Source organism: Natrix helvetica (genome assembly GCF_964273705.1).
Source record: "Natrix helvetica genome assembly, chromosome: 4".
Taxonomy (NCBI): domain Eukaryota; kingdom Metazoa; phylum Chordata; class Lepidosauria; order Squamata; family Natricidae; genus Natrix; species Natrix helvetica.
Genome location: NC_138550.1, coordinates 74179519 through 74203441, shown reverse-complemented (window position 1 = coordinate 74203441; position 23923 = coordinate 74179519). Strand labels below are relative to the sequence as shown.

The window sequence follows — 23923 nt, the reverse complement described above, 5'->3', positions numbered from 1 at the left end:
TCTAGGTTGAATCTCTCCTTGATCAGGTTCCATCCATTATTCCTTGTCTGGGTTCTATGGTTGATTGTTTACAATTTACAATAGAATTGTAAAGTCTAGTCTCTCCTGAGGCATGAAAAATCAGCTGGGTGACTTTGGGTAAGTCACTCAATCTCATTTCAACCACCCCACAGGGCTGTTGTAGGGAAAACTGGTATCAGTTGTTTCAGTAAGAAATAAGGCATTGCTGTCTGTTATATAAGAACATATATATGGAAGTGTAAATACTGCTCAAGATTCAGAACAATAATTTTCCTCTATGGATAATTCGTACACTCCTTACTTTCTTCTTTATACACTATATCCAACTCTTAACAGAATAACTGAATTGGAACGGACCTTGTAGGTCATCTAGTCTACCTCCTGCCCAAGCAGGAGGCCCTACACTACACTATTTCTGATAGTCTCTTCTTGAAACCTTCCAGTGACGAAACTCCCACAGCTTCTGAAGGCAAACTGTTCCATTGATTGATTGTTCTCACTATCAGAAAATTTCTCCTTATTTCTAGCTTGAATCTCTTTTTGATCAATTTCCATCCATTATTCCTTATTTGGCCTTCTGGTGCTTTAGAAAATAGGTTGACCACCTCCTCTCTGTGACAGCCTCTGTGGAACACTGCTATCATATCTACTCTGGTCCTTCTCTTCACTAGACTAGCCACCAGTGGTGGGATATGGCCGGTACGCCCTGGTACGGGCGTACCTGTGCCTGCTGGGAGCACCAGGTACCATTCTGGTACAGTGCTTCAGAGGGTCGACCTGCCCTCCCATGCTCCTTACCTGTATTTGATCTGTTCGGGGCTTCCATATGCGTATGGAGCATATGGCGCCTGCGCGATGCTCCGCTGAGCAGCTGGAGCGTTGTGGGTGGTAAGTACATATGCACGCACTGTGCACATGTGTGTGCACGTGCTGCGCGCGTACATGTGGTGGATACCTGGTCCCATTGCACCGTACCGGTTGCACCTGGATCCGGAACCCACCACTGCTAGCCATGCCCAGTTTCTGTAACCATTCTTCATTTGTTTTAGCCTCCAGTCTACTAATCATCTTTGTTGCTCTTCTCTGCACTATTTCTAGTCTCAACATCTTTTTTATAGTGTGGTGACTAAAACTGGATGCAGTATTCTAGGTCTGGTTTTGATCGAATTGCTCTGTTAATGCAATTTAGGATTGCATTGACTTTTTGGGCTGCTGCTGCTGCATACTGTTAGCAATAGCAAGAGCACTTAGACTTATATATCACTTTACAGCCCTCTCTAAGAGGTCTACAGAGTCAGCATAGTGCCCCCAACAGTTTTGGGTCCTCATTTTATCCATTTTACCTTGGAAGGATGGAAGTGAGTCAACCTTGAGCCTGGTAAGATTTGAACTGCCTAATTGCAGGCAGCCAGTAGTCAGCAGAAGTAGCCTGCAGTACTGCACTCTAACCACTGCGCCACCGTGGCTCATATTTAATTGGTTCTCCACTAAGACTCTTAAGATCCCTCTCACAGTTACTGCTATTGAACCTGGTTTCTCCCAATCTATATCTATACTTTTTGTTTTTCTTGCCTGAGTGTAAGACTTTACTTTTCTCTACATTGAATTTCATTTTGTTCGTTAGGCCCAGTATTTAAATCTGGATCTTGAACCTATCATCTCAGATGTTGGCTATTCCTGCCAGCTTAGTATCATCTGCAGATTTGATAAATTCCCCTTCTAATCCCTCATCTGTCGGTTATGAAGATATTGAAGAGTACTGGGCCTAAGAGGGAACCTTGTAGTACCTCACTACTTACTTCTCTTCCTATAGATGTAGTACCATTAAGGACTACTCATTGAGTACTCTTTTTCAGTCAGTTACAAATCCTTCTGATGGTGATGCTATCTATCCCACTTTTTTCTAGCTTACCAAGAAGTATGTTGTGGTCTACCTTGTCAAATGCCATTCGGAAGTCTAAGTACAGTATACTATGTCCACAGCATTTCGCTGATCTTTTAATTTAATTATTATGTCAAAGAATGAAATAAAATTGGTTTGGCATGATCTGTTTTTAACAAACACATTCTGACTTCTAGTTATTATTTTATTTATTTCTAGATGTTTGCAGATCTTTTCCAGTATCTTCCCTGGGTCTATTTATTTTTTCTCTTTTTTTTAAAGATGGAAGCCACATCAAGTCTTTTTCAATCTTCTGGTAGTTCCCCAGTGCTCCAGGATTTTTGAAAGATATGGTATAGTTTCTTTTTTCATGAAGATGCATGCGAAGAATGAGTTAAGCAGCTCTTCTTTCTCTCTGCTGCCTGTTATTTCTTTGCCATTTTCTCTCTTTAGTGGACTGTTTTCTTGCTATTTATATGTTGAAAGAAACTTTTTGTTATTATCTTTGACTTTTGTTGCAAGTCTTTGTTCATTCTGAGTCTTTGCTTTCCTGACTTTGTCTTCACAGATTCTGGCGATCTGCTGATATTCTGCCTTGGTTATTTGTCCCTCCTTCCATTTTTTGTACCTGTCTTTTTTGTCCTTTAGTTTATCAGAGAGATCTTTGTGCAACCATGCCGGTTTCTCTTAGGGGCTTCACTGAAAATGGCTCTTCTCTGTTCTCGCCCAACAAGATAGCATATACAATGTCTCTGAAGTTTTCCTTGCAATAACTGTCTTATTGGATAGACTAGATCGTGTATATTGTTCATAAAGTATGCCTTCCAACCATGCAGAAAAAGGTTGAAACATAAACAAACCAAACTTTTTAAAAATCTGTCTCTACTTTTATACAGACTAATTGGTTGCTGTTATCTCCTTGCTTGCTATATATGGTATATTTGGGTTTTTTTTTTACTTATATAATGTGAATTATTCTGTTATCAGATAACTCTAAAATGGCAGCCACTCATAATGCTAAATATAGTGTAGGTTGATATCTTGCATTTTGAAGGTCTTCCTAAATAGAAATCCACTCAGTTAGCATATTGACTTTTTGTTTAGTATGACTGAATGAATGCAACAATAAAAATTAGTACTAAAAAGAATATCTGTATTTTATTTTAAAATTATTATTAAACATAAGATATACTTTATTGATTAGTCAATTAGAACTGATCATATCAAACATGAGCATCAGCCATAATAAAATACAATAAATGAGATAAGATAATGACCTTAGATAAAATAGCTATGATGAGATAAAATTAAATATAGATGAGATAAACAGTAGATAAAAAGTATGATAAAATAGTATAAGGTAGAGGAAGATAATTTTATTAAGTCAATTGACTGTGTCAAATATTAAATGTAATAACTGTCCAAACGTGAAAATTCCAAGTTCGACTATTAACATGGCTTCCATTTCCAAATAAATTTACATAGTATGTAAGCATACAAAATATATAATGCTATCAAATGCATGATAGAAAATTGTTTTATTTGGTTTACCTTAAACCATGCATAACCAGAGTAAGAAGTGAAATCAGTATTTCTAAATTTTTTAGTAAGCAACATAAATATAATTCTCTTTTATTCCTCTTGGTGGCAGACTTAGCTTCAGATTTTTCAGTAAGCCGAACATGCAATTCTGAGACAGAATTGCTTTTGTGATTCTTCATGTATTATTTTCCATTCTGAATACACTGCATTTTATCTAAATCTGAACAAAGCTAGTGAGACTTTTAAGACTATATATGTAAACATTCTGGAAAGTTACAATATGTTTATCTGTAAGGGTTAGATAAAAGCAGGGGGTTTAAAGAAGAAGATAACTTGCAAACATTTGACAATAATTAAAGGGTCTGCTCAACCAACATATACTTCGATGACATTTTGGATCAGTGCACATGAATTACATCTGATTCAAAAGAAAAAATGCTTTAGATAATTCCTATGTATTATATTTGTGAGAGGTCACATGTTGAACCTAATCAGTTTAGGGAGCATTGCCTTTATGATAAATCAACTTTATTTCCCCTTACGATAACATCACATAGAAAAAGGCAGATGATTCATTTTTCAGCCCTTTCTTGGGTAGTATTAATAATCAAAATCAGCAGATATGGGGATATGAACAGCTATAAATAAGCATAGAACAGTAAAGCATTGTTGGTAACAAGCCTTTGTTGGAATATTTAGATTAATAAAGCATTACTTTTGGCCCTGAAATCAAAACATTCACTATACTCCATGCAAAGCAAATTTCTGCATACTTAAATGCTATTTGCTTTGCAAAGGAGGAATATATCTTCTCACTGAGTAAATATGTGTCAGAGTAAAGTATTTGCACAGGACCTACAGTGGCAATCCTCCCCCATGCATAAATACAGATCTGTTACTGAAATTCTACATAGGGTTTACTATGACAATATTTTCCTGCTGATATTTCAGATCCACAGAACTCTTTCAGAAATAGTTTTTTAAAAATCCCTTTTGTGGAGTCTTAGAAATTAAGAAAAGGTATTCTCTTCCAGAGAATGCTGGAATGATTTACAATGGAGTGGGGTTGATAGTAATCCAGATTGCCATGAAAGTACCGTGGACAGCTCAGTGAAACAGGTCACATTGATTCAACTGCATCCTCCAGGCAATGACAGATCTAATTGGCAATAGGAGGTTACTACTTGCTAGTAAAGCATTGAGACTTGGTGATAGTAAATGATCACCTATATGAAACAGGGATAATGTTATGTATTGTATATATTTAAGAGTAGCAAAAGGCTTGTTTCAAAAGCCAATGCCTTTGTCAATGTCAAAAATTCCTTTACTGTCCTGCAAAACCTAGATGAAAAACATGTTGGCTGGCATGACTAAACACCAAAGGTACATGGAAAGCTGTTATCTTCCCACCAGGTGGTCCCTATTTTTCTACTTGAATTTTTTATTGCTTTTGAACTGCTAGATTGGCGGAAGCTGGGACAAGTAACTGGAACTTGATTCGTTACGCAGCACTAGGGATTCAAACTGCTGAACTGCTGACCTTTCTGATCGACAAGCTCAGCATCTTAGCCACTGAGCCATTGTGTCCCAGTCAGCTGAGATTAAAAGATACTGCTGTATATGTATGCTGATAGGTATGAGACTAATGCCCTCTTCTGGAAATCAACTTTGGAAGCACCCACAAATAAACTTAAAGATCAGCAGCAAAGTTTACAATTATTATCTGCGTCTCTCAACCTCTACTCCCATGATGGTGAACCTATGGCACGTGTGGCATGTGGAGCCATATCTGAGGGCACGTGAGGTGTTGCCCTACGTCAGCTCCGGCACATATCTGCTAGCTGGCCAGCTGATTTTCGGCCTTCCAGAGAGCAAAGAGAGGCCGTTTTCACCCTCCCCAGTTGGGCCTTCCAGTTGGGCCTGTTTTTTGCCATCCACATGTTCCGCAGGTTTTCCTGAAGCCAGGGGAGGGTGTGAAACAGCGAAACGGGCCTACCTGATGTCTGGAGGCTTCAGTGAGGCCTGTGTGCAGGGTGGAGGGCAGGAGGGGTGTGCACACATGCGTCAGGGGGAAGGGCATTGCATTTTGGCACCTGAATAGAAAAACATTCGCCATCACTGCTCTAGTTCAACTTCATAGTCACTGCATGGCGCCAGTTCCATACAACTTCTCATGTTTTGTTTTGTTTTTTGCTATACAAAAACATGAAACTTCTGAAGTAATCATGACTTTCACTTGATTATAGCCCTTTGTTGAATAGAATCCTTTATAGGAAAATACTCTTAGCTATTTTTTTGTGCAAGTGGTGGAAGACAGCATTCTGCATCATCCATGTCCTTAAACAGGTATTAATTTTGACCATGTTATTTATAAAGCACAGGGCAATCTTTCTCAGATATGTGGTGAGAGGGGCAGTAACACAGCCCTGGTGAAGGGGCTTGTCTAGAAGTATCAGAGACCAAGCATGAAAAGTACCATTACCACTACCTGGAAAAACAAAGTGGGAGGAGGGTAGACCCCATCAATGTGGGAAAACATCTGAGCACACAAGTTTTGCTGGTTTTGCTAATTGAAGTTTAAAAAATAAGTTACTATTTTGCTATAGGGATAAGGTTGAGGTGAAATCATTGTATGGTTGCAAGGGAATACACTGGGAATTCAGTGCAATTGATTGAAATAAAATGTTCCCTTTCATTCTTCCAGACTTCATGTTGATGTAATTCCTAAAGTAGACATTTGTTATAAATTCAAAGTTGGTATTACTTTATTGTTATACTTTAGGAATTTTCGGGGTTCTGATATTTGGTAAGAATTGAGAATGATTTCTTCTTCATTGTGTCTTGCATTCTTCTTTTCCCTTAGTTTATTCTAGCAACATCTCCCAATTAAAAGAGCAACATCATGCAACAGTTGCATCATCATCATTATTATTTTTTGCATACTTTACTCTAGATGCAATCAGAATTAGAGGCTGTGTTTTAGAAATAGCATCCTGCAATTATATATTTATTAATCTTACGTTCAGAGAGGAAAATAATGTAGCTGACAAAGTCCAAAAATATTTCAACAATGTAATTTCCTATAAACCTTTTAATTATTTGTATTTCCACTAGAAACAATAGCATGCAATTAATGAGGGTTTGGACGTGGAGTTTGCAGTTTTGATGTTTTATACAGAAAGCCTAATTTAAATACTAAACTGGGATGCAGAGAAAAATCTAATGGCTCAGAACAATTAAGGATATGCAGAGAAGTTTCTAAACTCTTAGTGCAAACACTAGTTTATTAGTGCTATATGCTGTTCTTAATAAACCTTTCAGTAGTCTTTTAAAAATATTTGAATTGGGTGTACCTGAGTATTTTATCAAAATAATTCATTAAATAATGATATTGCTTAGCTGCCTTCCATACTACTATAGTTTATTATTTAAATATCTCTTTTTATTGAAAAAGGAAAATGATGTTAAGCTCTTTAGCACCTCAAACCTGCTCTACATAATTAAAGGCAGGAATTAATCTGTTAACTTCTTTCTGGTTAGGAACAACTCAAACTTTCTGAAGACATATGGCAGACTATCATGTTACTTGTATAAATGTCAATAGTCAATAATGAATATAAGAAAAAGATATTTTATAACCTTTCAGTAAATTTGATAGAGGTAAAAGAAGATATTAAAATAAATATGCAGTATAAATTTTTTTGGTGCTTTGAAAATGTAAATTTATCAACATAAATTATGATATTTAATCACAAGCAGAACTCTCCCTTCTTCTGATTCTACAACATTTTGTATAGCAATGGTTTGCAGTGCTTTTTTCCTATTTTTTTCTATAACAGCACTGACACTAAATTATATTCTGCAATTATGTAAACAATGGAAGCACTTACAGAACCAATCTCTCATTTGAAATTTTCATTTTGGTAATTGTAGAATGGTTTGGAACTATAATAATCCAAAATCATTTTGCATGTTTATAGATCAGCTATAAACGTGGCAAAGGATGTGTGTGGCAGGATTAGTTATAAACCTATTTCTGTTGATGTTTTTCTGTGCTTTTTTTATTGGTTGTGGTCTTACTCTTTCTGTGTATTTAGCATTCAATTAAAATGATTGATTTGCTAGGCTGCATGCTGCTGAATGCTATTTACATTTAGAGAACTGTACTTTGAAGGAAGGAAACAACCTAGTATGTTTGAACTACCTTATTTATTTTTGTATTCGTAAACTCCCTGACATTACACAGTTCTTATGTTGCAATTTCCTTGGAGGTGAATTCTCTTCTGAAATTGGCAGTTTTCTGTATTGCTTTATAAAAGGGAAGATTTCAAACATTTGACAGCAACAGCTTGTCAAAAAATATTTGGCTACCTTGAATTCATCCTAGCTAGGCACAGTGTGAAAAAGCTACATAAATCTAAGCCATCGGGGATTATTATTTTTTCAAAGTTTTTTTAAAATTTTCAAAACAAACACAGCACATAAAATCTTCCTTCTTTACATACTGTAGAAAGTGTATCAGTTGGTTACAAAAGACTTTCGTGCATCTCTTCGACAGTCATCAAGCATAATTCATATTAACTCAAGTATTTTAACTCAGATATTTATATATGTTACCATCATCATACCTCCATTTTCATTTGACTATAATTGTTTAAATGTCCTTCATCATAAAATATACCAAGATTTAATACATAACCACATACTGGCATTTCATTTACTATTTCTAAAATCCTCCAATGACACTAAATCAGGGGTGTCCAAACTTGGGAAATTTAAGACTTATGGACTTCAACTCCCAGAGTTGAAGTCCACAAGTCTTAAAGTTCCCAAGTTTGGACACCCCTGCACTAAATCCTTACGTCCTATTCTAGCTAAACATCCATAATATTTAATAACAAAGTTTTCTAATCCTTCTTTCCAAATCACTGTTTACAATTTACATCCAATTTCCTTATGTTGTATCCATACGTGTATATACGTTGTTATCATTATCCCTTCTTTATTTGACTATATCCTGCACCATATCATTTCCCCCCCTAATAATCAAGACTTAACTGAATCTCTAACTTAATTCTTTTTTTTAATTAACCTTTATATATAATCCAAAAAGGTTTCTAATCTTCCTTTCATGGGTACCATTCATGAAAGGAACCCAGTTATTACTTATCATAACACTATGCATTGTATACATTATTATCATTATCGATTATTTATTTAACTATATATATTGTCACTAAATTTCACTAAGTTTAGCTAGTTTTAAATTATACTCTTCCATCTATCAACCTGTATCTTTCCAGTAGCAAAACAGTCTCATATCTTCTGCCATTTTTGGTGTCAGTCCTCTAATTATCTCCTTAATCAACTTTGTATGGACTCCTCTTAGCAACTCTTTGCTTATAAAATCTCTCATGTAATTTCGATGCCCTTCCTCTGTTTCCTTAATCAGTTTATCTTTTGATTGTCGGTAGTGTTATCAATGAAATTGCTAATAAAATTTCTCTCTTTAAATCCATAAATTATTTTGTTTTCTCTTCTTCTGTATCTTGCCATCTGGGGTAGATTTCCCCTCCATTTAATTCCTCTTTCAGTATTCCACTCTTTCCCTTTTCAGAGACAAACCAATCACCATAAATATCAGCAATTTTAATTTGTTTATATACATTTTCCTTTTCAATTTTTAGGATTTTAACTGCCATTTTTTCCATTTGATTAGCATCTTCAACTTCTTCATTATATTTTGTTGTTAGGTGCACTAAAACTTCCAACTTCTTTTCTCATGTGTGTTTGATAATTTTGTATTTCTGAGAGTATCTTTTACACACATAAAACTTCTTTCTGCTGTTGAAATTGTGCCATTATCTTCAGCTAACAAACACTGCTGCTCTAGCTTAGAAGGTTTTAACAGGATTAAGCATAGATTCAAAATAACATTTCACCTTTCTCTGGTTAAAAATATACTTCAAAGGAACATCTGTGTGCTTTTCTTCTTATCACTCTCTATAAACAGGCTGTGAGACCTTGAAGTGCCAAGCCAGGATAATCAGTGAAAAAAGTGTTTCATTTCCAATACACAAACCTCCAGCCTCTGAGTAGCAGTGTTACAATGTTACAATTTCTTTGCTTCTTTTTGTTTCTTTTTTGTATTTCAAGTTTTAAAAAAAGTCTGATTCTTAAATGAGTTAGAAAAACACCTACAGTAATGAAAGAGGAGAATTTTAGTCCATAGATTACAGAGAATAGTAAAAAAAAATAGAAGAAGAAAACTTAATCCATTCGTTTAAAAGACTTGCATAAATTCCATCCGTGAAGATAGCGTTTAAAAAGTAAGATAACCCACTGTCCAAAACCAGTCCAAATTTAATTCTGCCGCTTATTTCTTCTGTTTTCCAATTTAAATTAATTTTAAGTTTTTTTATAGGCAGTCACTTTTAAAACAGTAAAAATTCCTCACCAGCTGGAAACACTTTCTCTTTCCATATCCTTCCATTTTGGAGCCGCCCCGACTTCATCAGCCAAATGGCTGGATTTTTTGTCACCGGCTTGAAGAACTTCTCTTGGGTCAATCAGTGACTTTGCGATGTCCCTGAGATCAGCAAGACGTATTCTTCCTGTAATTAGTTGTAAAAAAAATTGGAATATTACTGCCAGTAGCAATTTGCTTAAATTTGGCTCACCAGTAGGCTTTTCCCATTAACAAAGTCGTATTTACAAGTATTTTATCAAGGTTAATCCAAATGGGATGAATTCAAAACTCATTAAATTATGGCTACTGATTTGAGAATGCGGAAATTCAAATTCAGCAAAATGAATTTTTAAAGAATTACTGATTAACCATACACTTCAGAAGCAATATGTATTAGATCACGGGTGTCAAACTTGACACATCACATTGATGTCATGTGTTGTATCATGACGTTTTTTGCCTTCGTGGAGTTGGGATGAACATGGTTTATGTGTGACGCATCTGGCCCGCAGGTCACCAGTTTTAGATTCAACCTAAAACCTTGAGAAAAATAAATATTCACTAAGCTAAGATGGGAATGCAAATATAGTTTCATAAAATTCTAAAAAAAAAAACTGAAAGCCAGTAATATGATTCATGATACTTAAGAATACGGTACTACAAAATTATAGCACATCTTGTTTTTAGCAGTACAGTCAGTTTTGCCTTAGATATAAAATAAGCTGGGTGACTTTAGGCCAGTCACTCTTTCTCAGCTGTGAGAAAAAGGCAATGGCAAGCCACTTCTGAAAAAAAGCCATAACACAAGAGACTTCTCTGGGCAATCTCTGAGAATTGGATACAAGAGAAAATACATTCTGATTAGATATTTAACAAACCATGCTGGAAATAGCTAGCTACATCTGATTTTCAATTCTTTTTGTGGTTTCATTTTACCCAGCTTGATTATTGTAAGAATATTTCAGTAACATGTTTGTCTTACATTTTCTGTTGATTTTGGCAGGTACATTAATGCTGTAACCCGACATAAGACTTGGAATATGTAGAGTTGCATTTCTTCCCCCCCCCCCTCATTTTCTTAACACAATTTGTTTTCTAGTGCAGTTTTCCCCTGCTTCCTTGAATTGGCATCATACGGCTATGGAAAAGATAGCAAAACTACAGTTATAGTGTTACTTTTCTCTAACATTTAACTTTGACAACAGAGCTTGGTTTGCTTTGGCTCATCCAGCCTTATGCTCCTCATTCAGCATTACTGGAGATGAAATGCAACACAACTGGCACCATATTGGATAAAGTTGTTCAAGAAAGTATTGCAGTTATGATTTAAAAAAACAAAATTAAAGATATTTTTGAATTGAAAGGGTAACAAGATGATAAATATAAAATAAGATATAATAGGATCCTATATTTGTAGCTATAGGGACGCGGTGGCTCAGTGGCTAAGATTCTGCATAACGGAGTGAGCTCCCATTACTTGTCCCAGCTTCTGCCAACCTAGCAGTTTGAAAGCATGTAAAAGTGCAAGTAGAAAATTGGGACCACTTTGGTGAGAAGGTAACAGCGTTTTGTACACCTTCAGTGTTTAGTCATGCCGGCCATATGACCATGGAGATGTCTTTGGACAGCGCTGGCTCTTCAGCTTTGAAATGGCAATGAGCACCACCACCTAGACTCGGGAACAACTAGCACATATGTGCGAGGGGCACCTTTACTTTTATCTGTATTTGTAGCTAGGTTTTTTTTTTCATTTTAAGTTAGTAAATGTTGCAGATTGTTTGGAAATAATAACAAGGCTCTAATTTCCAGTATAAGAGACAAGATCAGACATGGCTATTAAGTTGGTATTATAGACAGCCATTTTTAAAGTTTGTTGAAAGGTAGTTATTCTATCTAAAACATAGGTTGGAACAGTAATTAGCAAAAATATTCAGGTCAGTTACTCACACACTGTCACTAGGCAGGCCAAGGTTCATTTGTGTAATCCATCTTTATTGAGGTTATGTGCTTCAAAGAGGATTGAGCTGTGGAATTTGTTTTTAAATGCAGAACAACAAAATCTGTTGGATAATCAAAGCCAGACTATATATATGGCTAGAACTACCATAGTAGCATAGCATGATCAGAGAGTTGTAGGATGGCATAATTTCCAATGATTAGGAGTCCCAGTTCACAGAAGCTCTGTAGAAATTCTTACCTGGTTTCTACTCTTACATATTTCTACTCTTATTTCTAGCTAGATCTTCATCCACAAGTACCTGTGTATGTTTAAGCTAACGTTAGTCCACCTAACCATTTTCTGGGTTTAAATTCTCTGCTTCCTATACCTTCTGGATTTGGTCAGTAATTTAGTTAATCATTTAGTCCCAGAGGAATATTTCCCGCTACCCTAGAGAGAGCAGATCTAAGGGAATCTTCCATAAAGAATAATCAAGCTTTCAAACAGTAACATCCTACTCCCTCTAAACAGCTATAGATCTGCTTTGAGATCAATAGGAATGGCACTGATTTCAGTACTGTATCTTTGGGGAAGTTGTACCAAGGATAAGTCCTACTGAATTTAGTGGGACTTATTTTTAAATTTATTTCTTTTAGCTTTTTAATATATAATGTAATATAAAAGCTTCCAGACATAAGCAATGAGGTTTAAAAATTGGTGATCCACATGTCTTAACACTGGATAAAGAGCCCAATGAAATGAATTGTGTGTTTGTGTGTGTGTGTGTGTGTGTGTATGTATGTATGTATGTATGTAAAAATTCAAAAGGGCTTACGTAACACATTATTTTCTCTTCAACATCATTCATTTTTTTAAAGCAGTGCTGCTGTTTTATCAAATGCAAATACAGCAGAGATGTGAGCCCTGAAGGTAGTCTTATAAATTGCATTCACTATTCACATTGCTGTTCATACATATTTTTCTGTGCATATAGTAACAGAAAATCCAAAATAAAAGCTTGATGATGGATTTTCGTGCTAGAAAAAATTGTTGAGAACACCTTGGACTACTAGATGAATACATAATTTAATACTAGATTAAAAGAAGTAGTGTTTTCACTGGAAGCATGAATATTGCAGCTAGCTTAGGTATTTTGGACATTTAATGTGAAAAAAAGAGTTATTGAAGATGACCCTAACACTTGTAAATATCAACAGCAAGTAAAAAAGCTTGACAGAAGATGAAGTAATTACAAACTATTACTGATGAAACAAACATGAGCTTACAAGAACCTAAGCAATTACTCACAAATGAAACTAGATAATTGATGCTTGTTTGGTCATGAAGAATCAGACATAATTAAACAAATGAGTAACAAATATATTTAAGATCCTGTGACACCCTAATGACTTAACTGATTTGCATATATCAGCAATAGTGTGCTTCCACAACATTGATACCGAATATCATGTTCATGTTCATTATCTTGTTATTTAGTCCTTCAGTTTAATCTCAAAGAAGAGATTTTGAAGAGATTCACAAGTGGATATATTGTTGTTCTTAAATTTTATATAATCAGTTCTATTATATTTAGCACAATATTGCAATTCAAGAAAGTCAGTATATTGAACCATAGAAATTAAAAAGCTTACAATGATTTATTATGATTTATTTTTAAAATAATGCATACCTGTTTATGCTACCAGTGAATGATTTTAAACATATACAGCGTAGATGATAACTGGGTTCAGCTATAGAAGCAACTTGCTGCAATGTGCCATGAATGTGTTTGCTCAAGTTCCATTCATTCAATTAAGACTTGCATAGGAGAACTTTACAGTGTCTTGTGCCCTTTGTTTCATAGACTCCCAAAGGGCCCAGACCCAAACACCTCTCACTTTAGAAGGAAAGTGAAGTTTTAGTCCATTCATGTAATGTGGCTTTAGCCTCTACTTGAAAAATACTTTGGAATCTTTTTATGGACACATGGCTTTAATGAAAGAAGACAGCAAGATTAACAATTCGAATTTATTAATCTTTTAAAATGCTGCACTCTGCCTTTCATGCCAAGATTCATGAGTCATTTTATTGTAACATATGTCAACAGAGATGTAGCCCCATCTGCTGCTATAGAGCTGGTTCAGACACTAGGCACACAGCACAATGCTTACCTCTCAATAATTACAGGTGTGCTGTGAGAAAACGCAATGCATTAATCAGTCCAGTAATTATGGAAAAGGTGGGTCTTTTGTTCTGCCTTCAGAACAGGAGTTTACCAGCCACTTCATGACTCCAGTCTCCATCTGCTCATTCTTTTAGAATGTTTGCATTGACTGATACTGCCTTTAAATTGTAACATGGGAAGTGATTAAAACCAGTTTGAACATTAACTGAAGTGATGTTTCAATGGGGAAATGCTGTGTGTTGTGATGCTAACATTTATTTACCTTTTAGTCAATATTTGAGAAAAATCTGTTTCTGTTTATTATCAGTGAATAAAACCGTAAAGTTTTAGTCATATGGAGTAACATTTTTTATCTAACATTTCCTGAATATCAGTCTTGTTAGAGAAAAAAACCCACAAAACTGCAGGGCTTTTACAAATCCACAGTGGAAGCATAACACAGAGGAAGAAGAATGTAATTTATATCAAAAATATTTTAATTTTTTTCTTTGATTTAAATTGTTTTCATATGAAGGTTTAACTATGAAGTTTGCCTCCTGTCTATTTTCTACCTTTTTGTCTAATAATTATTATTTTCTTTTGCCTATAGGGTTAGAAGAAGTAGCATTCCTTTTCCATTTGAAGAACTTGCCTTGAGAATAGTTATAGCATAAATGCAGAACAGAAGTGGAAAAAATCTTGTAGAGCCAGATTATTAGATTATTTCCAGCAGTCACTCTTGTTAAGGCAGGATCTGATCAGCTTTCTAGCAACAGACCCAAATTTAATCCAACAGACCAAGACATGGTATTGTAGGAAAAGAAGACAGAGTTGGAAAAGCCATATGCATTTCTGCACTCCCATTTGACATAACACATGTCACATGTCATCTATAACTCTACATTTGTGAAAGAAGCTGGAAAACTAATCTTCAAAATCTGAAATAAGCCTTTCAGGTTTTAGACATCGGGGAAGAGCTGTGTTGGTCTATGGTTGCAAAAAAGAGGAGTAACATCACATTGCTATTTTTATTGTTTATTTGGCAAAAAGTTTATTATGGTAGCTTTTTAGACATGGATGGGGGTGGGTGGGGTGTCCTGCTACTATGGATTTCCTGCCTATGGGTTTCCTTTACCAGACTGAGAGGAGAATATAAGAAAAATATTGTCAATTAGGGTTGTGTTCCTCCCCATGTTAGTACATTTCTTGCACCTCTGAACATTATTGGAATCTTGTAGGTTCCCATTTTTTTATATTACTGTGTTACTGTGTATTGCTGATATTTCCTCAGGCAATATGTTATTTTGAAATGAGGATACATTCATGTGTACCAATAAAGGAGAATATTTGTAGCTCAGAGTTGAAATGAGGGGCCCTTGGTGGGACCCTTGGTGCTGTCTGAGCTTGGCTGTTTTCTTGCAGATATTTCATCACCCAAAGCAGGCAACATCTTCAGCATTTGTCTGATGATATTACCTAGTTTGATAAAATATTTGCAAGAAAACAGCCAAGCTCAAAGAGCACCAAGGACCTTTCATGCATGTGTGAATTTTAAAATTCATATATAAATACTGAAAGAATCATTTTTAATATTGAAATATATTTACTTCAAAGTAGGCATTATATCTATATGTTTAACTTTCCTTTCCAGAATGAAGATGATCTCAGCTGCCCATCCCTACCTGTACTCTGCATATAACAGCCAGTTGTATTTAAAAAAAACTAGGTTTCTTGCAGTATGCAGTACATTTGTCCTCATGAACCAGAGCATCTTTCGCCTATGATCTATTACCTAAGAACAGGATACTGATTTTAAGGACAAATGAAAAATTCTTAACTTATTCATACATTTCATTGTTTCCCCTTTTCAGGATGTTTTGAACACTATCATCAAACACTGCTCCCCATTCTTTTTCTTCTTGGACTTACCCGGCTTTACACTGCTAATAAGAGACTTCATAACAGCGACAACTAGAATTCTTAGTACAAACATGTTGGAGGTAAGTAAGTCAGGGTTCAGTGTATGATTGTTAACAGTGTGCAGATTTTCTTACTCTTAGTATTAACTCATTAATGCAGTGTGACATTGGAGCAGAATTATGTTTGGATATTTTTTTTTTTCAAATAAGAACTTGCCAAACATCTCAAATTTCAAGATAGCAGTATATTTTTCATTATGATATCTCTTTTCTGATTGACAGTATAAAATATCTTGTTGATCACTTCCCATTGTCAGTTACATAGTGAAGCCAGAACTCATGTTGTTGAAGTAGAATATTTTTATTAATAATAATATTAATAATATTAAGTTGAATGCTAGGAAATGCAGTCTTTTTGAAAATAAATATAAGCAGAACAAATGAGCTTTCTAGATGTCATTTGTTTTAGCTATGAAATGATAATTTACTTGATTGAGATGTGAATAAATTTCTCATTTTTAATTCATTCATTTTTATGTTCATGTTTCAATTTCTGATCTGGTCAGAAATTAATCACTTGTTCATTGAGAAAGAGAAATTTTCAAAAATGGCAATTTATGCAGTCCATCTTACATTTGCAGGTGCAATCTTTTGTAGTTGCAGAAGAACATCTGGAAATGTTATGTCATTTTGATGAAAAATACCATTTAAAGAAAAAATGAATACTTTTTTCCTTCTGTATCATGCAGTTTAGTCAAACATATAAGGAATTCAAAAATTGTTCAGTTGAAAGTTATTTTGTGGTAACATTTTTTTTTCTTCCCTCAAATTATATTTGTTCCCCGAATTGTTTTTCTGGGTACATGAAGTCCACAACTTACAACTGTTCATTTAACAATTGTTCAAAGTTACAGTGATTTGGAAAAAAATACTATGATCCATCCACAAAGTTGTATCTGTCATACAACCCCCACAATCACGATCACAATTTGAGTAGTTGGCAACTAGCTTGTATTTATGATGATTGTAGCATCTTGTACTCATGTAATTGAATTTTGCAACCTTCCTAGCTAGCTTCCCACAAGCAAAGACAATTGGGAAGAAATATTCACTTAACGGCCACTTTAAAAATAGACATAAAATCAGGTCCAGTTTACACGATGGTTCACTTTATATTGCACTTATTTATGGTGGAACGTCCAGTCCTAATTGGGGTCCTGTGTCAAGGACTGTCTGTGATATCAGAAATTGGCAGTGGAATTCAATGTTCTGTGGGTGTCTTCAAGCATCAAAGATTGAATATTCATAAATATTTATGTAATTAGAGATTTTGTTAATTACTGAAGTTTTCTGTTAATTCAAGCCAATTTCGTTAGAGAAGCAAACATTGATGAATAAATGAAATGGTATCAAACAGTACCTGAAACTTGTGAATTCTTCCCTCTATGGTATATTGACTGTTGTTGAAAATGTTCAAGGGAAAGGAATTTATGGACCCCAGTCCTTCCTTTTGTGGCCTTTGGATGCTCTTCTAGTTATACTATCAATTTTTTGCCATTTTGATATAAGAGACACATCAAAGCTTTAGTGTTAAAGCTCTTCCTATTTTCCCCACAACATCTCTGTGAGGGTGGTTGGGCTGAGAGAGAGTGACTGGCCCAAAGTCACCCAGCTGCCTGTAATGCCTAAGACAGTACTAGACTTCACAGTCTCCCTGTTTCTAGACTGGAGCCTTAACCACTGGCTTCTGCTTTGATATTACCAGGATCTATTTTTTATTAATATAGCAATATAAACATATGCATTTGTTTGTTACAGGCTCCTCGCTTAGAAGCAAATACTATTCTTGGATCTCTGATTTGCTTCCCTAACCTTTACCAAGACATCTTATTGTTATCATCTGTTACTGAAGCAGGAATCACAACAGGAACTGCAGATGTCAAAGTAATTTTTTTTCTTTGTGAGCTGATCTATATGATAATAGGTAGTCAGGCTGCCTTCCTGAAATAAGTGTTGCATTTAATATATTGTATACTATGTGTTGGAGTGCCATGCATAAACTTGTGCTATTCTCTTACTTTTAAATGATATAGAAAATATTATTTTAAAAAAATTGTGTTGAGATACCAAAAGGGATTTAGATCTTAATGCACATGTGATAAACAGTTCATTGGCAACTTAGAGCCAGAATAGTTATATCTTAAATGATATTTTAGAAATGGAAAAGATGAGTCAAAGGAGAACCAAAATGATTAAGGCATTGAAACAGCTCCCCATGAGGAAATGCCAAAGAATTAAATGTTTTTTGGAATGAAATTGAATCAGGAATAGTATGGGGAAAAATTAAAGAAAAATTGTTTTGTGTTTATGCATATTTATCCTTCAGTGTTTAGTTTTATTCACTGAAACTAGTTTAATGAAATTATAAGACAAATAAAATATTTCTCAATATAATATATAGTTAAGGCTTAGCGTTAACCAGTGGGTTTGGGATATAAATCAGGTTAAAGTTAGGGTTAGGGTTAGAGTGTGAGTATAGATATACTCAAAGAATACTTCCAAAGCTTTAATCAGGTAGTTGCTCTCCCTCATCCACATGTTGACTTATCTCTGCACAGCCTTTTTGTTTTGATGGGGACAGTTTTTCATGATACAGACAAGTTTAATAATATAATTGAGATGTTTCAATAATATTCCCACAAGTTTTCCTTTAAATGTTTTGCATAGCATTCAAAGTACAGCTTCCAGCATAACTTTATTGCCAATAGTACTGCTGAATTTTATCTTAGAAAATAAGGTGATGAATGCATACACTGATGCTTTGTTTGCCTGCTGGTGTATGCTATTTTCCTATGGCAGCTCTTGTGTGAAATTACTTAAACCATCATCTCAAAAATGTAAGTTTATCCATTGGCTCAGAAAAGTGGAAGAACTTTAAAAGAGCTGCACAATGTATTTATTTGGTAGCATCGCCAATGTCCACCTAGAAGTTCTACTTTTTCCTGATTCTTTAAGGAAATGGTATTTTAAAAAATATTTATTGTCCTTTATAACACGCATAATATATTTCTAATGGATAACACTATGTATTCCTGAATTTGGAAAAAAAATACTTTTAATTAAGCTGCTGGTAGCTTTCAGAAGAGTTTACACCTTTGCAGAGAAATGATAGTTACAGTGAGGTCAGGTGTGCTATTTTGAGGGTCAATGTTGCCATTTTCCCACAAAAACAAATGTTAACAAGGTTTAAATAGAATAATATTTGCTATTTTGTAATTATTTATTAAGTAGCAGTTTTCAGAATTGATGTCGAATACTGTTCATTTATTGATTTAAGAAATGTCCAATGAGTTTATTAACTTTATTTGTCTTTAAGTTTTGTTACTTAATTTTATTGAAAAAAAGCAAAAATCTAGAAATACTTTGTTATTGTATTTTCTTCTTCTAGCTTTGCCTCATAAATAATCTTTTAAAGAATGCCACAGAGGAACCAAGTGAAGCTTCAAGGTAAAACCTGAATGAAACAAAACAAAATGTTACAAAATATAATTAAAGAACATACAGTATATTGGTGAAAGAAAGACAAATTTCACCTCAAAGTAAATTACAGACAAAAAAAGTAAAGCCAACGGCTCACAGAAGAGGGCAAAAAATAATTGTAATTTCATTGTCCTTACATGTAGAATAAGACCCTTAACATCATAAAGCTAGAGTATAAATATAAAAAATGAATACAACTTTGGCAAAAGACCAAACATTGCTTTTTGTGGCAGAAATGTTAAGGCTTGCATTTAGCACTAAAAAAAAACCAAAAAACATTTACCCTAAAATAGAGACAATCTGAACGTTATGCATGGTGATTATTTATAATTCAATTTAAAGACCCTACTACTATAAAAAAATATAGATGACTTTGTGACTTATCAAAGCAATTTTTTTTAAGGTATTTAGCCCTTTGTTGTCTTGGGCTTTGGATATGTGAAGAACTTGTGAACTGTACCAACCATCCTCAAGTAAAAGATGCAATAAATGTTTTTGGTGTGACACTAAAGGTACAAGCATAGCAAATGATTTTAAGTGTATTCAACTGTGGGCTGACCAAAAACAAAGAGTATTCACTTGGAATTCTTTAAGTTATTCAGAAGGTTCATTTATTTGGTCTATTATTATGTTTTTGAAAATATCAGAAACATTTGTCATTTATTAGAGACAGTGAATTATGTATTTACAAATTATTTACTATGAATAAGCTTTTAGAGCAACAAGTCTTCTGATATCTAAATAAAACTGTTATAATTCAAGCTTTTGTAGAGTTAATAAAACATACGAAAGACTGTTTTGGGATGATGTACCTGGATTTTATATATAGTCATTATTTGCTGAGTTGCAGCATAGCAAAAAGAATTATGTAATTCTATTGAAATAATAACCTATTTTCAGTTTCTCATGTTTAAAAACAAAGCAAAAAACTTCCTTACCCTCTGTGACTGAGATTTCTTTTTTTTAGCAAATGGGTTTAGCATAGTAATTCTACTAGGGACACAACTGTTTTGAGAATTGTTAACTCCATTCCTTCTTAAGGTATTCTAAGGAAAGTAGCACTTAGCAATAGCCCTTATATACCGCTTCATAGTGTTTTACAGCACTCTAAGCTGTTTACAGAGTCAAATGGGAAAAGCCACCTGCTGGCCTAAATCACGGTTGATTGAAATTGTAGCATCGTTTACCCTTGGATATAAAGTCACATAATGCAGAGAGGCCAATTTAATGTTATTTTGTTTATTAATGTTAATTTATGTAGTGATAGTGAGAAAGAAATTTTTCAAAATACAACAATCCACTTGTGATGGTATTGGTTCTTTATTTCTTATTAATTTGTTTTTCATTTTTGCAGTTTTCTAACAAGCAGATTGCACAAGCAGCATGTGATATCTTCCAGTTGTTGACATCTTACTGGGAAAAACTACAGAAATACAACATTTCTCTACCTCAAAAAATTATTGAAGTATGTTTCATTTCCAAAATAGTTATATATGGAAATTGGTATTTGTTTATAATGCTTGCTTTTTAAGTGAAATGTAATGCCTTATTTGGAGCAGACACATTTTAATCCTCCTATGCTAATGGAGATGCTGTGCACTTCAGTAGCTGTTTAAAATAATTATAAAATGTTTTTAGAAAACACAAACCACTTCATGTTCTATGTCCCTCTCAGCAGATATAACACTAGTAATTCTGTAGTGGTGTATTTGAGTCCTCTCTCCCTCTGCTGCCAAAGCCATCTGGCTGCAATTTACTACAAAGCATATAAGCTAATTAGGGTTTATTCTCTTTCTAATAACCCACAAAATATGGTGCAGGAACCAATATTTTGCTGGTTCCATTTTTAAATATACCTATTTCAGAAATTACAATTGAGGTTTTTTTCATAGTTTTCTTTTATATCTTAATCTTTAAAACATTGTAAAGAATTATTACATTAATTAGTTCTCTACTTGGAACGTCAGCTATATTTTAATAGTGCTACTCTTTCTAGCCTTTAGAAATTTCTAGAAACAGTTCATTCTCATTTTAGTGGTAGTCGCATCTACTTACAGATTTTTAAAGTTATATTTCTGTCTCAGGGTTGCATTTTCATGACAATGAATTGCATCCAAATCCTTACTTTTTACCAAAAGTTAATTTGGTTTTTTATCATACCAAACTTTGCCTCCCTCCTTCTGGAGGACAATGAATTTAGTTCATTCTGAGGGCCAGTGCTGATATGTTGGACATAGATTTCTTTAGATCAAAATATCTGTATTTAGAAAGTTGGGAACTTATTTCTTAATCTGGCTTCTCTTCAGATTGTATAAAACTTCACCTGCTTTCATTTAACAGGAAAATGTTGGACAAAATTTATGTAAGTCCATCATTTGCAAACATTCCAAGTATATCAAAGCATCAGAAATTAAGTGTCAGAGGAATCTTTACTCATTTCATTAGCCAGGGATGAGATCGTCTGCTATCTTTGGGACTACCTTTTCTATTTTAGCTACTCATATGTCCATTCATGTAATCATTATTCATTATAAACATATCATCAGCTACTGCAACATTGATAAAAAGTTTTTGCAGGATGTTCTAGGGCAGTGATAGCTAACCTTTTTTGACTCCCGTGCCAACAGCAGGGCGGGCATGTGTGGGCATGCCATACACATAATGCTATGTGCGCAACACCACCACCACCAACCCCGTGCATGCATGTTCGTGCGACCAGCACCCCCTGCTTTTGGCATGGTTTTTTTCACGCTCCCTAGGCTCCAGAGTCTTTCTAGGACCTTGGGAGGGCGAAAACAGCCTCCCTGGCCCCCAGAGGCATCAGGAGCTTCACTGAAGCCTTCAGAGGGCGAAAAACAGACCTACGGGGAACCCAAAAGTTTAGGAATGTGACTTTCAATTTGTTCATAGGGCTGATTTTGGACTTCAGGAGGCTTCCCTGAAGGCTCCGGAGAAACGGTCCTATGGACAAACCAGAAGACACTTGTGGTTTGCTCTTAGGGCCAGGTTTTGCCATCTGGAACCTTCAGGGAAGCCTGAAGTTGCAGAGGGCGAAAAACGGACCTACGGGGAACCCGGAAGTCTGTTCCTGAATTTCTGGTTTGCCCTTAGGGTCGGTTTTTCGCGCTCCAGAGGCTTCAAGGAAGCCTCCGGAGGGTGAAAAACGCCTCAAAAGAAGGCCAAAGTCAGCTGGCTAACGCACATGCACACTGGAGCTGACAGGGCAACGCCTTGTGTGCCTTAATAAATGGCTCCATGTGCCACCTGTAGCACGTGTGCCATAGGTTTGCCATCATGGTTCTAGGGCTTTAAGCTGATCTTTGCAAATTCAAGAGATTTAGCTGACTGCAAATCTGTGAAGGAAAAGAAAATCACATTAGTACAAAATTTTATTTTTCCTCTTGGAAACTTTGATAATCATTTAGGCAATAGAGTTGAAGAAAAAAGATAAATGGTAAATAATGACAAAGTAATAATTCATATTTCACTGATATTTTTGAGCTGCCCGATGCTTTGACTGGGAAACTGAATATTTCTGTAAATTTATTTCAAAATTGCTTTGTCACAGGTCCTTGTTGCCACTATTGCATTTCTGTTACCAAGTGCAGAATATTCTTCTGTGGAAAGTGATAAAAAGGTGTGTAATGATTAGATGCCTTTCTTTTGTCTCAATATCGCATAGTTAACACGAAGAGCTAATGTTTAAATTGGGCAATTTGGCTTGTATAATTGATAATTGCTGTTTTCAGGGAAGAGAGCAAATTTTAGCTTAGAGTTCAAATAGATTATCGGTAATAACTTTAGTGCTGATGAATGAATGGTATTTGTTCATAGATTTTTCAGATCATATTCTTTTGATTGCATATCATATATTTCCTGATAAATTTAATTTTGTTTAATCAGGTTTTACAACTTTCTAAGTGTAACTAATATTTGGACATTTTTCTGTTTTAGTTTATAGTCTCATTGTTACTTTGTTTATTGGATTGGTGCATGACATTGCCAGTGAAGATACTGTTGGAGCCTGTATTTACTTCCAATTTTGAAAATCAGTATTCTTCTAATACTCCATTGCTTGATTATATTTATAGGGTAAGCATGAATTGTTGTACCTAAATACTTCACTTCCTGATAACTATGTATATGAATAGCACCATACTGAATCGAAACACAATTACAAAAAAGCCATTAGTTTTGATTGATGAACTACGTCAGACTTTGTGTACAGCTCTCTGAGATCCTGCCCATACTGTTACACCAGTTTTGTCTTTAAAATATGTGCTTTGGACATTATTAATTCCTTTCGATTGCTCTTGTATTAGATACATTTTCAAATGTATCATTGTCCCATTTATTTTCTATATTCATGTATTTCAAATGTGAAATAGAACAAGTTTTCAGTATCATTTCAATACCCTATTTGAGATTATGGCTTTTTCCTTATATC

At 34.7% G+C, this 23923-nt stretch overlaps 1 protein-coding gene across 2 annotated transcripts in view; it reads left to right on the top strand.

Annotated features, from left to right (window-relative positions):
* RALGAPA2 (Ral GTPase activating protein catalytic subunit alpha 2) overlaps positions 1 to 23923 on the top strand; it is a 192922-nt gene that overhangs the window by 92084 nt on the left and 76915 nt on the right. For both annotated transcript variants that reach the window (XM_081950241.1, XM_081950242.1), the window contains 7 exons: positions 15889 to 16017; positions 17755 to 17880; positions 19385 to 19443; positions 19880 to 19988; positions 20831 to 20941; positions 23045 to 23113; positions 23431 to 23568. In XM_081950241.1, the coding sequence (XP_081806367.1) occupies positions 15889 to 16017; positions 17755 to 17880; positions 19385 to 19443; positions 19880 to 19988; positions 20831 to 20941; positions 23045 to 23113; positions 23431 to 23568 (741 nt within the window). The remainder of the gene's footprint in view (positions 1 to 15888; positions 16018 to 17754; positions 17881 to 19384; positions 19444 to 19879; positions 19989 to 20830; positions 20942 to 23044; positions 23114 to 23430; positions 23569 to 23923) is intronic.